General features: G+C 36.5%; 1 protein-coding gene across 2 annotated transcripts in view; it reads right to left on the bottom strand.

Annotated features, from left to right (window-relative positions):
- Positions 1–17,230, bottom strand: part of MMS22L (MMS22 like, DNA repair protein) — a 130,045-nt gene that overhangs the window by 4,690 nt on the left and 108,125 nt on the right. For both annotated transcript variants that reach the window (XM_082731892.1, XM_082731891.1), the window contains exons 21-24: positions 15,085–15,296; positions 11,646–11,809; positions 2,172–2,268; positions 596–763 (exon numbers count right to left, since the gene is read on the bottom strand). In XM_082731892.1, coding sequence (XP_082588018.1) covers positions 596–763; positions 2,172–2,268; positions 11,646–11,809; positions 15,085–15,296 — 641 coding nt within the window. The remainder of the gene's footprint in view (positions 1–595; positions 764–2,171; positions 2,269–11,645; positions 11,810–15,084; positions 15,297–17,230) is intronic.

Raw genomic sequence — 17,230 nt, 5'->3', positions numbered from 1 at the left:
CAAGCATCCCTCAAAAGGTAGATGTGCCACCATGGGTTTTATACAAAACAAGACACCTGAGGCTCTCAAGTCCCCTTCCTGATAAGGGGCACTGAATGTGTTCTGAGCAACAGAGGCACTGCTGAAATATATATATATTTTTTAAAATTATTAACCTATAATGTATTATTTGTTTCAGGGGTTCAGGTCTGTGATTTGACAGTCTTAAACAATTCATAGCACTCACCATAGCACATACCCTCCCCAATGTCCATCACCCAGCCACCCTGTCCATTCGACCTTCCTCTCCTCCAGCAACCCTCAGTTTGTTTCCTGAGATTAAGTCTCTTATGGCTTGTCTCCCTCTCTGGTTTCACCTTGTTTCATTTATCCCTCCCTTCCCCTATGATCCTCTGCCAAATACATAGCTTTCTAAGGTGCTCACTTTGAAAAGAACAGTGTGTGAATGAAAATTCAATCATACTACAGAAACGTTCATTAGCTCAGAGAACACACCCCAAATTTTTAGGAATGGGAAAATAAGCGATCTCCAGAAAATGAATCTAGATTTTTATAACCACTGCCCAAAAAATGTAATCAAATGATCCAAACATACCTTTGTGCAATATTTCTGCCAAAGCCCCATTTCCGCTCTGAATCCTTCAGAGACTGAGTGAGGGTAGAAAGCAAGTTGATAACAACCTGCTGGTCCAATGATGCTACTGTTTCTAAAATGCCGTAAATCTGATAATCGTATCTCATACCATGATCCTGGATAAAATGCCTGGAAGTAAATCAAGTTACATAGGATTACTTCTGGGGGAAGTTCCTTGGGCTGGTATCTATATGACAACTGTAACCTGAATGCAAGAAAGATCATTTCACATAAAACAACCTTAAGAATCCAGATGCCCTATGAAAACAATTTATAACACTTAAAAATAAGGACAGAGATGGCTTATTTCAGTGTGACCGGAATGATGGCACAGGTAGGAAAAGGGAAGAGCTGCAAACCCAGCAGGGAGAAAAGAAGGAAAATCTAGTCCCAGGGACTTTGCTGCTATTCTTTGTGGGTCAAAATCTGAGCCGTAAAAACATGGAAAAAGTGAGTCCAGTTTCTTTATCTTAGTACTTCATATTTCTATATAAATCAAACAATATTTTTATGAGAAAAGCAAGTTATTAATAATATATTTTTATATTCCTTAAGTGAACAGGCGACTTTAGAACCACAAAAAGCCTTTATAATAATAAGAATTGTATGTTTTAACCATATAATTTCCACTCTCTCCCCCAACAAAATAAGAATGATTACATGTTTGCTGTGTACAATTTATTAACAAACATGCAATCTTTACTGGTATAAAATTCTTTCTCCCCTCTTAGGGTTTTATACGGTTTTTTCTTTTCTGGGTGGTTTTACGCTTCTTACAAATCCATTATTTATTTCATGTAATCACAATTTAAATAAGTTGTAACCAATGGACAAGTGCCAATGATGGGATGAGAAACAAACTGAGGAATCAAAGATCCAACTTAGAAGAAAATGGATCCGTGTAATTTATCATGGTAGTGCTAGCGCAGAGATGTGTATAGTAAAAATGAACTGGAAGAAATTGTGAGACATATTTAAAAATACTGCTCTAACAGAAAGCACAAGACTCTAGAGGCGGCAAGGCAGGAAACGGCAACAAAACACAAAACACAGGAAACACTCCTCCAGTTGCAATATTGTTCTTGGGAACCAACATCACATCTATCCTATACAGTGTATGCTTCACAGCTGAAATACAAGGATGCCTTCTGGGTCTACAGTATCTAAAGCAGGTAAGAAAACCAGTGACATGTACCTCTACACGGGATCCTGAGTAACATGTTTAGCAGCTCTGAGGGCCTGTGCACCTGTCATCGTGACCCACATCCCCCCATTTTGTCTCTTCAATACATGCAGGAATCTTTATCACCATTCTCAGGTGAGTTCAAGTCAGTTTGCTCATCTTCCTCTCTGGCACTTTTGTCTTTTTAAATAAAACAACACAATGTAACAAAACTATGGCCCAAAAATATAATAATTGAAATACTCTAACAAGTAGTAGCACATTATGTTTTGGATAATTAGTTATTTGAAAAACATGCTGGCTGTCAAATGGCTGGCAGTCATCCCCTTGGCAGTTGGCACATTTTCCAGTTACCTAAACACAGAAGTCAGCTGGGCGGCGGGTTCTCCCTCTGACCCCACTTGGCAGGCTTTTACCATGTATTGCAGGTTCTCTGTGGCCAGCCTTTTAACTAGGAGGGAAAATTACAGCATTACATACTGTGTCTGAATTGACCATCTGGATCCTCATTTTTATGAACACTCTTAATTTAGAAAAATATGTTGTTTTCTTAAAGTTTATACAGCCTTTTTGTTATTTTTCTAAATGAAATAGTTACGAGTTTTTGTTTTGTACTTGGGTATCTCCCTATCTCCTTAACTCCCATTCTAAGAAAATCTAAAAATCTTGAGTCTATTTTTTACAAGCTGATAACTGAAAAAATACATATGAAGACAGGTCTCCTAGAAAGAACCCACATTCAAAAACGTTTTATCATCCTAATCCTGCAAGTAGTAACATATTGACAAAAGACAGACTGTAATCATTCAGCTGAGTTACAGAGAAGCAGATTGACTTTTTTAAAACTCATAGGTATATTCCTCCCCCTCTAACAAATTAGAAACCATCAACAATTCACCTTCGTTCAAAATTAGTCAAAGATCTCACACACACACACACACACACACACACACACACACACACACACACATCAACTATTTGTGATGCTATCTTCCTTTCAAAAAAGACAGCAAAGTTACAAAAAAAAAATTTGTATTTTTAAATATTTAATCAAGTCATTTAAAATTGTGCATGTCTCCATAAAAATGGAAAAAATGTCAAGAAGAAAAAATTCAGTATGTTCTAAATGCTACTAAATTTTTGTAATGTTTTTGGCACACTAAATACAAGTAGCTGGGGAGAAAGTGCTTTGTTTATGCATAAAAAATAATTCAGAAACTCTAATCCATTATAGCAGGAGAATAAAACAGGATACATATGAAGTTCAATTAATTAATATGTACTTAGTAATATTCTCAATGGCCTGAGGATGGTGGATAAAGAAGATGGAGCACACTTGTCTTTATTGAACAAATAACGCCTCATATTAAGTTACAGTTCTGAAATCAGTGTAATTGGTTCTTTTTAAAAGAAATTTCCTTGAAAAACTCCAGAAGCTCTTGTGTGGGAGAAGTACTAGAATATCAAGAAATGGCCTTCATAGAGAATTAAGAGTAAGCATTGGGTTTTTATTTTACAACAGTTTTATTGAGGTATAATTCACATATCATAAAAACCAATCTTTTAAAGTGTACAATTCACTGATTTTTAGAAAATTCACAGAACTGAGAAGGCCTAATCACTGCCTAATTTCAGAGTAATTTCATCACCTCCCCAAAAACCTTAATTTACTAACAGTCATTCTCTAATTTCTTCCTCCCCAGCCTCTGGCAACCACTAATCTATGTTTTGTCTCTATGGATTTGATGCTTCTGGAAATGTCTTATAAACAGAATCATACACCATGTGTTTTTTGTTTTGTTTTGTTTTTAAGATTTTATTTGAGAGAGGATGTGTGTGAGCGGGGGGAGGGGCAGAGGGAGAGAGAGAGAAAGAGAATGTCAAGCAGACTGGCCATTGAGCATCGTGATGCCCTGACATCATGACCTGAGCCAAAACCAAGAGACAGATTATCAACCAAGCCACCCAGGGACACCTCCACACGGTCTTCTGTGACTGTCTTCTTTTTACTTAGCATACTGTTTTAAAGGTTTATCCATGTGGTAGAAGATATCAGTACTTTATTTCTTTTGAAGGCCAAATAATATTCCAGTGTATAGATATATCCCAAGTTCTTTGTACATTCGCTGGGGGATGGACATCTGGGTTGTTCCCATTTGGAAGCGATTCTGAATCAAGCTGTTATGGGTCAGTGTTACATGTGTTTTTTAAAGACAACTATTTGCTACCTTTATTTAATTGAACTGAGCTTTTTAAAAAAATGGAGTTTTTTTTTTTAGTTTTTCTTTACATTAACAGCTTTATTGTCATATAATTCACATTCTGTACAATTCACCCATTTAACATGTACAGTTCTGTGATTTTAGTATAGTCCCAGAATTGTGGAACCATCACTAAAGCCAATTTTGGAGTATTTTTTTTACTTTGAAAAGAAACCTGATAGTCTTTAGCTATCACTCCTTATTTTCTTATATACCCTAAAAGAAGCCCCAAATCTACTTTTCATCTCTACAGATTTCATATTCTGGACTTTTTATATAAATGGCATTGTATAATGTAGTCTTTTGTAACTGGCTTCTTTCACCTAGAATAATGTTTTCAAAGTTCATTAATGTTGTGTAGCATGTAGCAATCCTTAATTCCTTTTTATGGCCAAATAATATTCCACTGTATGGATATATCACATTTTAAAAAATCTGTCAGCTGATGGACAGTCTACCTTTTGGCTACTATGAATAATACTGCTATAAACACAAATTCCTGTGTGTACTTATGTTTTCATTAATGTTGGGTATGTATCTAGGAGGAACACTGCTACATCACAAGTAACTCTATGTTTAACTATCTGAGGAATGACCAGATTATTTTCCCAAGTGTCTATACTATTTTCCATTTCCAATAACAGTAACTGAGGATTCTGATTTCTCCATGTTTTTGACAAACGTTGTTATTATTATTATCTGACTTTTCCATAATAGCCAACCTAGTGAGTATAAAGTGTTATCTAGTATTTCATGTGGTTTTGGTTTGCATTTGCATTTGCATTTCCCTGATAACTAAGGATGTTGAGCACCTTTTCAGGTGCTTATAAGACATCTGTTTCATTCTTTGGAGAAATGACTATTCAAATTCTTTGCCTATTTTTAAATTTTTTTTTAATTTACTTAATTATAATAGTTTATATATTGCAGGTACAACTTGCTTATCATATAAATGATTTACAAATATAGTCTTCCATTCTGTGGGTTATTTTTTACTATCTTGATTGTCCTTTAAAGCACAAAAGTTTTTAATTTGGATTAGTACAATTTATCTCTCTCTCTTGCCTTATGCTTTTGTTGGTGTATTGAAGAAGTCACTGACAAATCCATGGTCATGAAGATTTACCACTATGCTTTTTTCTATGAGCTTTATAGTTTTATCTCAGACATTTAGATCTATGATGTACTTTGAGTTAATTTTTGCATATGGTGTGAAGTAAAGGTATAACTTCATTCCCTTGCATGTGGATATCTATTTGAGCTGGTATAATTTCTTGAAATACTATTTTCTCACCACTGACTCATCTTGGCACCCTTGTCAAAAAAAGTCTGTTGACCAGACATATGGGTTTATTTCTGGACTCTCAATTCTAATCCATTGACCTATATCTTTCTGCCAGTACCACCTACTGTCTTGATTATAGTTGCTTTGTACTGAATTTTTGAAATTGGAAAGTGTATCTTCCAACTTTGTTCTTCTTTATTATTATTTTTTTTAAAGACTTATTTATTTGAGAGAGAGAGCATAAGCTGGGGTAGGGGGAGAGGGAGAGGGGAAGAATCTCAAACATTCCTTGCTGAGCACAGAGCCCAATATAGGATTTGATCTCCTGATCCTGAGATCATGACCTGAGCCAAAACCAAGAGTCAGATGCTCAAACCAAATGGGTGACCCAGGGCACTCCTGTGCTTTTTCAAGATTGGTTTGGCTCTTCTGGAGTTACACTGTATTTGTAGATCAGTTTGGGGAGTGGCACTACCTTAACAATATTACTTCTGATCCATGAAATGGAATGTTTTCCCATTTATTTAGATATTCTCTAATTTCTTTCAATAAAGTTTGGTAGTTCTCAGATCTTAAGGTTATATTTCTCTTTTTAAAATGTATTTTAAAATGTATTCCTACTTGAGTTTAAAAAAAAATGCTATTATAGAATCATTTTCTTAATTATGTTTTCAGATTTTTATTAAAAGTATATAGAAATGCAAAAAAAGAAGAGTATATAGAAATGCAATGTCTTGTTTTTGTATCCTGTAAACTTGCTGCATTTATTAGTTCTAATACCTTTTATTGGAGTGCTTAGGATTTTGTATATACAGGATTGGATCATCTACAGATAGGGATAGTTTTACTTCCTTTTCAATCTAGATATCTTTTAATTAATTTTCCTGTCCTGAGTAGGACTTCTAGTACAATGTTGGATAGAAGTGGCAAAGTGGACATCCTTGTCCTGTTGCTAATTTTAGGGGAAAAGCATTTAAGCCTTCACCATTAAGTATGACACTAGCTATAGGATTTTCGTAGATAACCTTCATCAGACTGAATCATTTCTCTATTCCCAGTCTGTCATTGTGTAATGTACCTCTTTATTCTTGATAATTCTACTTGTTCTGAAGTCTGTTTTGTTTGAAATTAATATTAGCCTCTACAGCTTTGTTTTGAACTGTGCTACCATTTTTCTTATCCCTTTTCTTTTATCTGTGTCTTCATATTCGAAGTAGGTTTCTTGTGGGTAACATACAGTTGGGCTTTGTTTTTTATCCACTGTCAGTCTCAGTCATTTAACTGGCTTATGTAAAGCATTCACATTTAAAGTGATTATTGATATTGCTAGATTAACAACTACCATACATGTCACTTTTCTGTTCATTGCGCCTGCTCTATTTTCCTAATCATCTGCTTTTTGTCTGCTTTCTCCAAAGGTTTTGTTTTTTTTAAGGAGACTCCACACATAGTGTGGAGCCCAGTGTGGGGCTTGAACTCATGACCCTGATAAGGGTCAGTCTGTTCAGATTTGTTTTCTTGTTGTGAGGGGAGGAGTGACGACTTTCAAGCTCTTTACATGTTGAAGTGGAAACCCCAAACCTCTCAACTAATACCACTGAACTGTCTTTTTCTCCCTTCATTTCTCTTGTTTTTTTCTTCTTATATTTTGGTACTCTCTTGTCAGATGCAATTTGAGAGTCATTAAACATAGCAACCCCTTTATCATTATAAAGCATCTCTATTTCTAATTAACGATTTTTTGGTCTACGGTCTATTTTGTCTGATATTAGTATAGCTACTCCAGCTTTCTATGGCTATAGCTTGCAGGATGTATTTTTTCTTTCCTTTTACTATTTTAATCTTTGAATCTCAAGTGTTTCCTGAATAGAGAACATACTTCCATCTTTTTATTTCGATCCATTCCAGTGATCTCCACTTTTGATTAGTTTGTTCAGTCCTTTCAAAACTATTGTTACTGTTGATATTAGATGGATTTACATCAGTCATTTTACCTTTTGTTTTCTAAATGTCTTGCTTTTTATCCTCTCATCTCCTTTACTGCTTTTGTTTTACATTATGTGCATATTTTAAAACACAGCATTTTATCTTCTTAAATGATTTTTCATTGGTTTTGAGTTATTTTCTTAGGAGTTGCTCTAGGCTTACTGTGTATATCTTATCAGAGTTTCAGATTTACATGAATTTAATTCCAGTGAAATACAGAAACATTATTCTTATATAACCTTTCCCTTTCCCCATGCTATTGTTTTTATACATATTACCTTTGCAAATGTTACAAACCCAACAATACTTAGTTATTTTTATTTTATATAATTTTATGTCTTTCAAAGAAGCTAAAGAAAAAGAGAAGTAAGGAAAGCAAGTCTGTATTTTTGCTTTCATGACATACTTTCATGATCATTTCTGGTTCTCTCACAATTGTTCCTATCTAGCTGAGTTAATATCTGAAGTCATTTCCTTAGCCCAATACAGCTCTGCTCCCACCACCTCCTTTGTATTGATATTGATAAATATATTGCATACCTATGTTATAGGTCCAATCATACATGATGTACATATTTTTTTATATATCATTTTATACAGCTGCTTTTTAAAGCCATCAAGAGAATAAACATAAAGAAATATATATTTAAGCTGTCTTTTACAATTACATAATTGCCTTACTGGTTTTCTTTGTCTTGTGTGGGCTCACTTGACTTCAGCTCTTAAGAATTTCCCTTTTTTATAAGGCTGGTCCACTAACAACAAATTCTCCCAGTGATTATCTGGCAATGTCTTTTGTTTTTCTGCAATGGTTTTATTTTATCTTCACTTCTGAAAGGTAGCAGTTTTGCAGAATAGAGGATTTGTGGTTGACAGCTTTTTCTTTGATCACTAAGTATTACGCCACTGCTGTAGAATTAAGTAGTACCCCACTACTTAATTCTGCTGAGAAGTTTTTTGCTGACCTGTCTGGGGTTCTGTGGTAAGCGATGAGTCATCTTTCTCTTGATGTCTTAAAGATTTTCTCCTTGCCTTGGCCTTCAGCATTTTTACCATGATGCATCTCACTGGGGAACTTTTTGGGTTTATCCTAATTGGAATTAGCTGAGCTTCCTGAATGTATAGGCTATTGTTCGTTAATAAATTTGGGAAGTTTTCAGCCATTATTTCTTCAAATATTTTTTCTGCTCTTTCCTGTCCTCTTCTGGCATTATATGTATTATGGTGCACTTAACTGTATCCCACATTTCTCTAAAGCTCTATTTCTTCATTCTTTTTTTTTTTGAGACTGCATAATCTCTAGTCATCTATTTTCAAGTTTGCTAATTCAAATCCATCCATGAGCCCCTCTAGTGAACTTTTCGGTTTAGCTCATGTACTTTTAAACTTCCTAATCTCCATTTGGTTCTTTTTCATAATTTCTGTCTCTTTACTGATATTCTTTATTTGATGTGACAATATCATTAGACCTTCCTTTATTCTGTTAATCATGCTTTCCTTGAGTTCTCTGAACGTACTATAATGGCTACTTTGAAGTTTTTGCCTATTAAATCTAGGATCTGATTGCTCTGACAGTTTCTGTTGCCTGCTTTTTTCCCATTATATGGATCATACTTCCATTTCTCTGCATGTCTTGTAATTTTTTGTTGTTGAAAGTTGGGCATTTTTTAATGAAGGCTATTCCATCCAACTCCCCATGAAGTCTCTAACATTGCTGGTACAACCTTGGGTACACCCAGAGTGTCCATTCTAAGGCAGTGATTTTGACAGGGTTCCCTTTGTCCTGTTTTCCGATCACACCCAGCTGTGACTCTCTACTAATCAAAGCTGATTACACTATTGTTTTTTATAATGTCCAGGGGTATAAACTGCATTACAGACTATCTAATCAAGTTCAGGCTTTTCTAAAAGGACAATTTCTGTGGGCAGTATTTGAGATTTGTTCCGATCCAAGGGCTCTTTTCAGCTGTGTCTTTCACCATTCTCTCACCAAACTAGACTGTCTATAGAGTAGCCTATATATCCAATGACTCTATTTTATTCTCCTACCTTCTGTCTATCACCACAAACTCCACTGTATTTGACTGCACCCTTAGGCTTGAACTTTTTCACACTGATTTGCAAATGAAGTCGGTTCCTTTGGGAGAGATTCAGGAGTTTTCTGCTCTATGGTCTGCTTCTCCTCCCTCTGCCTTTATCAGGCAAAATCTCAGAGGCATGGCTCTGGTGCTGGGGAGAGGGCCAGTGGTGCCCAATGAAGGACATACCCACACAAGCGCTGAGTACTTGTGGAAGGACAGGCAGGAGCCCCAGGCATCCTTAACTTGCTTCACTTGGCGGTGAGTTCATACCTTTAAGCTGTGGCAAGGATGAATGGTACCCCGGTATTCTCAGTGTGCTATACTCCGTGTACTATATGCATCCCACTAGTGGGGGCTGAGGGAAAGAATGGAGCCCCCACTTCGCAGCCACACTTGCCTGGAATACAACCTCAGCATCAGGTAGCATGGGGGTGGGATGAGAAATATTGACATCCTACCTCTCACAGGATGATAGCCCTCCTACTGGGAGCTGGGCAGACAGAAAGCCCTAGGTTCTTGGATCTACCAGTCTGAAGTTAGAGTTTCTGTCTTACTGAGCTGGGAGAAGTAAGAAGGAGGTAGTCTTGGTTCAAATACCATAGACTCCTGCTGCTTTACCAAGTTTTAGCACATTTTCTTAAATAAATGTTTCTCCATTTGCTATATACCCTTAGGACTATTTTCAGAGAATTTAAATTATTTCTTTTAAGTAATTTCTACCAGTTTTGCTGGGGAGTAGGTCAGCAGAGCTCCTGACGTTATCATGCCAGAAGTGGAATTCTTTTAAGTTCTTGAGTACGGCTTTTTGAGTGGATGGTATATTTAAAATGCTCTTGGGCATATACCTAGGAGTGGCCTTGTGGAGTCATTTAGCAACACTAGCTCTCTGTGATTTTACAAATTATTCCTTTAAACATTGAGACTACAAGGAAAGCAAGAATTACTTTAAACATTGAGACTACAAGGAGAGCAAGAATACAAGGAGAGCTACAAGGAGAAGAAAAATCTCAGCCACACACACAAATCTGTGTTTAATATTGCCTCCTCAGCTAATGAAGACAGCAATGCAGAGATAGGCAATTCGGCATCCTACCCATCTGGAACGTGTGATGCACTCACCAGCTAGATGTGAGCAGCTTAATTCACCCTCTGCACCCTGGCTTCCTTCCTGATAAATATCACTATCACCAAAACAAGAGGCTAGCTAAGATTTCATACTGACTGCTCTGTCTCAACAAATTTTTGTCTTGTACACCACAACAGGCCTTCACTGAAAGTATGCGTAAGTTTTCAATGAGGACAAAATTTCTAAAGAAGAAACGGGGGTCCATCTGGGTATTTCTGAATACAGAAATGCTACTATCAGGTAAGGGCATTCTATATTAATACACAACATTTTTTTTGTAAAATCAAACTTGGGAGCAGGGAAAAAAACAGAACATTTTAATTATTAAAATAAATATAGAGTTAAACAAAATATGCATAAATTTTGAGCTAAAACAGAAAATTTCCAAGACCTATTTGAGATTTTAGCTACCACTTTGGGCGCTGCCCTCAGATTCTTCAGGACACACATTGAACTCACTTATCACAGCAGTTAGATGTACTTAGGTAGAAGCATTTGAAGAGCCCTGCCCTGAACAATCACATTATAATGATAACATGCACACACTTACACACACAGCCTCCTATTTACATTAAAAACTCCTTCAGGATAGAACTATGGCTACTATTCTGCATATTCTCAATAAGCTTATTAAAGCATGCTCCTCACAGTGGGGATGAAATAAATGATATTTTAAAGTGATCCCTAGCAGTAAGGCTGATGAGACTGAAAACAAAAGGATGAGGATCAAAGGATCCTTACAGGTTTGCCTGTGAAATCAGCTTAGATTTTCTGGCAGAAACCTGAACAGAAGAACTTATGCTGACCCCTCACCACATGATATGTGAGAAGTTGATTTAATACTGCAGTCAGATTAAACAAATATTCTTTAAAAGGTTAACAAGTCTAATCAGAGAAGGAGCCCTTAAATAAACTGTTTGCCTTGGGGGAAAAAAACAAAACAGAAGTAAACTATGCTGAAACACGTCGGTTTTTAACCATTTTATCATGCTCAACCTCAACCATCCGCTGGAGTTTGATTTTTAGCCACAAGGTATAGAAACTGATATCACATAAAGAGAAGTACGACAAACACAGATTCAGACTAACCTTGGGGTTCACTGACCAACACCAAGCACTTTAAGACGCCAGGCAGGAGCAGTTCAACCTCAGAAATGTCTATGTTCGTTTCTTTGAAAAGCTGCAGGATGAAGGCCAGAACAGATGCTAAGCGAGGAGGGAGCAAAGACCCTTTAAACTCAAAGTAGGACTTCCTAAAAAGAAGCACAATTTTGTTTTGTCTTCTGGTTAAAGTTTCATTGAACAGAAACACATGCCATACACTTTAAAGATACCAACAAATTTTACCCCCCAAATTAATAAAGAACAATTTTTTAAAAATGTATATTTTAACCATGTTATCCTCAAACATAAAAATTTAGGAGCAACGATTGCACAACCTTGCTGTATTTTAAGGGCCAAAGAAGAATACAGACATGAACTAAATGTAAAAAAACTGATCTTTAAATGAACTTAATCAAAACTCAAACAAAACCTCAACAAACAAAAATTTTTTTCCCCTTTCTAATATAAGCCTGATTTCCTCGATCAGTTCCTCAACAATGCAACATTTTCTTTAATGTCAAATTTGCATAAAGAAATCTCTCCTCACATTTATTTATTTAGGGATTTGGGAAGGGTCTTATTTTTCCAAATCAATAAGATGACTGTCCTAGGAATTAGCTCCCCATTTCAGCTCTACCTCTTTCCTTCTTTTAGGAGGTAAAAGAAAAAAAAAAAATCAGAAGTAATTTAGTATTTAATATTTTCTCTCAAAGCAAAACACATTTTAGCATTATAAGTCAACAGAGATCATAAAGATAAATTTATCTTACTCATTTTTATATCTCTACCTTTTAAGCATGTGTTGGCTCATAATAGGTATTCAGTGTACACTTAAGTGAATAAATGAAAGTGGGAATTGCTCAGTTTCTAAAAGGTCTAGACAACATGAAAGATTGTCAAATACAGCTGAATCTAAGTCAGACATCCATATGTATTTGCGAAGCAATAAAATTTGCCAAAATGAGCCATGGAAATCACTAAGGATTATAAAGTCTTTTTTTTTTTTTTTTTTAAGATTTTATTTATTTATTTCTTAGAGTGAGCACAGGCAGACAGGGTGGCAGGCAAAGCAGAGGGAGAAGCAGGCTCCCTGCTGAGCAAGGAGCCCGATGCTGGACTCGATCCCAGGACACTGGGATCATGACCTGAGCCGAAGGCAGCTGCTTAACCAACTGAGCCATCCAAGTGTCCCAAGGATTATAAAGTCTTAAAGGGCAGGAACTATGTTTTCACCATCATTTCTATTCCCTACAGTGGCTTCCAAAAATTCCATATCAGTGGATGCATTCAATCTTTGAGGACAAAGGTTTTGTCTTTTTTGTTCACTGTTGAATCCCTAAACATTTATGTATACCTACAGTATGCCAGGTACAAGTATGAGAATGGAAAGGTAAACACGGCCTCTGAAGGCAAGGGGCTCATGTCTAGTGGAAAATTTGGACAAGCAAAAAAATAAAAAAGGTTTGTCTCCCTCCCAAACCATAAGTGACTCTTAATCCCACAAAACAAACTGAGGGTTGCTGGGGGGAGGGGGTTTGGGGGAAGGGGGCGGGATTATGGACATTGGGGAGGGTATGTGCTTTGGTGAGTGCTGTGAAGTGTGTAAACCTGGTGATTCACAGACCTGTACCCCTGGGGATAAAAATATATGTTTATAAAAAATAAAAAAATTTATTAAAAAAAATTAAAAAAAAAAAAAGTTTACTAAAATATAATGTGATAGGTGCTTTGAAAATAACCCGGGAATTCTCAGAGAATCAGAGTAAGGAGCCTCAACAAATACGGGGAACTGCAGGAGTAGAGGAGGATGGAGGGATATTGTGGGTTTGGTTGCAGATCACCATAATAAAGCGAATGTCACAATAAAGTGAAATGGAGTTTTTGGTTTCTCTGTGCGTAGAAAACCTATGTTTATGCTGTACTGTAGTTTAGTAAGTGTGCAATAGCATGATGTCTGAAAAGACAATCTATATACCTTAACTTAAAAATACTTTATTACTAAAAAAACCTGCTAACCATCATCTGAGCTTTCAGCCAGCTGTAATCACTGGTCACAGATCACCATAACCAATAGCAACAAAAAAGTTTGGAATATTGTGAGAACTACAAAAATGTTAACACAGAGACATGAAGTGAAAAATAATGTTGGGAAAATGGTGCCAACAGACTTGCTGGATGCAGGGCGGCCGCAAACCTTTAATTTGTAAAAAACAGTGTCTGTGAAGTGCCGTAAAACAAGGTATGCCTGTATATCACTGCATCTGTATATCACTGCAGCATCTTCCAGTTTATAAAACAAATTTCATAGGAAGCTAAATACTCCATGAAGACAAAGAAATAATTTTTATTACTGAATCTCTGCTGCAGTTAAAAGGTAACAGAGAACCCAAGAGGTTTCATTTATGCATCTAATAATAAAATAAAGTCATTAAGACAGGAGACTAACAAAACAGGACTTCTTAGTGTTTCCTTAGTCATATTCACATTCATTTTTTCACTTACTCTGTTTTAAAAATATAAATAACAGGGGCTCCTTGGTGGCTCAGTTGGTTAAGCGAAGGCCTTCGGCTCGGGTCGTGATCCCAGAATCCTGGGATCAAGTCTCACATCAGGCTCCCAGCTCCCTGGGGAGTCTGCTTCTCCCTCTGACCTCCCCTCTCATGCTCTCTCACTCTGTCTCGCTCTCAAATAAATAAATAAATAAATTTAAAAATAATATAAATAATGTGTTTTCTATAGTAGAGAATACACTTACTGTTTATCTGATAAGAACTAAATTAAATATGTACCTTTAGGTCATATATAAGGAAAGTAACAGCTATATAGAGAGAACAAGCTATTTAAAAGAGCACTGGAGCACCTGGGTGGCTCAATGGGTTAAGGCCTCTGCCTTCCACTCCGGTCATGATCCTGGGGTCCTGGGGTCCTGGGATCAAGCCCCGCATCGGGCTCTCTGCTCAGCAGGGAGCCTGCTTCCTCCTCTCTCTGCCTGCCCCTCTGCCTACTTGTGATCTCTGTCTGTCAAATGAATAAATAAAATCTTTAAATAAATGAAGTCATTTTAGTAAGTTCTTAGATATTGTTTCTCAGCGAAAATTAAAGTTTCCAAACTACCAGCATCCTAAGGGTTGCCAATACTTTGGGGATGCTTTGTTACTTTTTTTTTTTTTTTTTAAGATTTTATTTATTTATGTGACAGAGATCACAAGTAGGCAGAGAGGCAGGCAGAGAGAGAGGAAGGGAAGCAGGCTCCCCACTGAGCAGAGAGCTCGATGCAGGGCTTGATCCCAGGACCCTGATATCATGACCTGAGTCGAAGGCAGAGGCTTTAACCCAATGAGCCACCCAGGCACCCCAACTTTGTTACTTTTTAATAAAGATTAGTACATTGTAAATACCACTTGTTTTTAATATTTAGATGTACCTTATGACTTGTATGATGCACTTCTTTAGAGGTGTTATCGCTGAAGCAGCGGAGGAGTTTCTCAGTGCCAACAAAACAGGGTGTTGTCCGAGACCTAAGCCATGCGGTGAAGCTGGAAGAAACCGCCCAATGTACTGCTCAATAACACTCCCTAGCAGTTGGTTCAGATAGGCATTTGGATTTTGGGACTGACCACACACGATACATATACCCTATAGGAGTAAAAAGAAAAGAAATAGTAAAAGGCAAAGTAAAAAAAAAAAAAAAATATATATATATATATATATATATATATATAATATATATATATTGAACTTATTAGTCCCTAGCATTAACATTCATGTCAGAATGTGTCACCCACAATCCACAAAGACATGGCCCGACATCAACAGGTGATGTTAATATGAGGCTCAGGGAGTTGCTGAGCGTGGGTGAGATCTATGCTGTGGTATCTAACCAAACATGTGTGCCTTTGGGGTATACGCAAATGAAGTAGGGGAGAAGTACAAGAGAACAAAGGAAGCTTCCTTCTTCCTCTCATACCCAGAAAACATGACCACCACACTTATCAACTACATTTATGTGTAATTTCAAAGCAATAAAATACATTTTTAAGTCAGTTTTTTTTTTTTTTTTTTTTAAATGTGGGTACTGGTCATTTACTTGAGTGACACTACAGAATTTATACTAAAAAATATTCCATGGTAAGAAATGTGATATGTTAAAAGAAAATTGACATAAGGAGAGAAATACAGAAGAGTACAACTCTGATTAATGACTATTTTAAGAGTTTCATATGTCATATACTGTGCCATGTCCTTTATTATCCTTTATTTCATTTAAATTTCTTAAAAAGACCCATGAGTTGGTATTATCACATCTCTGATTTTATAGCTGGGGAAACTGAGGTTTAGAAAAGTTAAGAGATCTCTTGACTTAATCCCTTCTATTTGTATAGAAATTAACAAAATTAACAAAATAATTCCACGTGGATTACAGTATTTGATACTTAGAAACAATGAAACCAATACCCTGAGAAACAGAATTTTTTTTCTGCCATTACTAAATACTGCATATTACTAAAATATAGACAATCACCAACACAAAGACAAATCATGTACTAAAAATTCATCTAGAATTTGGTACTTTGTGATTAGCAATGTGTTTCCCTAGAGAGATAATTAGAATGTTTATGTCATGCGCCTGGGTTGCTCAGAGGGTTAAAGCCTTTGCCTTCAGCTCAGGTCATGATCCCAGGATTCTGGGATCAAGCCTCACATCAGGCTCTCTGCTCAGCAGGGAGCCTGCTTCCCTTCCTCTCTCTCTGCCTGCCTCTCTGCCTACTTGTGATCTCTGTCAAATAAATAAATAAAGTCTTAAAAAAAAAAAAAGAAAAATGTTTATGTCTCCATTTTAGCTATAAATAAGATTATTTGTAATAAAAGTAGCAGAGATCTGTTAAGACACTATCAAACAACTTGGGGGGGGAAGCAATGCACACCTCTTTACCCAGTTTCTTCAATGTTTTTGTTTAAAATCACATTCGTAGAAGATGAAGAAGTAAAACATGCGTATATTCTGAAAACCTGGAAGACAGCTGAGTATCTTTAAGAATTTAAAGGCATTGCTCTAAGTAAATTCTGCCAAACAGATAAATTTACCAAATTTTTCAGTTATCCACTTACGAAGTTTTTTTCAGGGTTTTTTTTTGTTGTTGTTGTTGTTTTTTGTTGTTTTGTTTTAATTAGGCTCCACACCCAACATGGGGCTTGAACTCACGACCTTGAGATCAGGAGTCCCATGCTACAATGACTGAGCCAGCCAGGCATCCCTAATACAAATTCTTGTTGTACTATTTTGGCATAAGAGGGCCACAGAGAACATGTTTTTCAGACTCTCCTGCTGCCCAAGATTCTCCCCACCAATATTCCCTGATTGGCAACACTGTTCTCCCTTTCTTCCTCAAGCTTCCCTTCCTGAACCCCAAATTAAGAAGCACTTATCTTCAGTATGAGACACTAATGAATAACAAAGTACGCTTCCAACTCTGTGCTTTCCCCTGAATGACAGATCACTATTTCCAAGTGCCTACCTAGATATTGCACAGCACCTCAAATGAAAGCTGTTCAGATATCAATCATCACCT

The sequence above is a fragment of the Mustela nivalis genome, assembly GCF_964662115.1.
Source record: "Mustela nivalis genome assembly, chromosome: 5".
Lineage (NCBI taxonomy): Eukaryota > Metazoa > Chordata > Mammalia > Carnivora > Mustelidae > Mustela > Mustela nivalis.
This window is presented reverse-complemented; position numbering and strand designations above follow the sequence as displayed.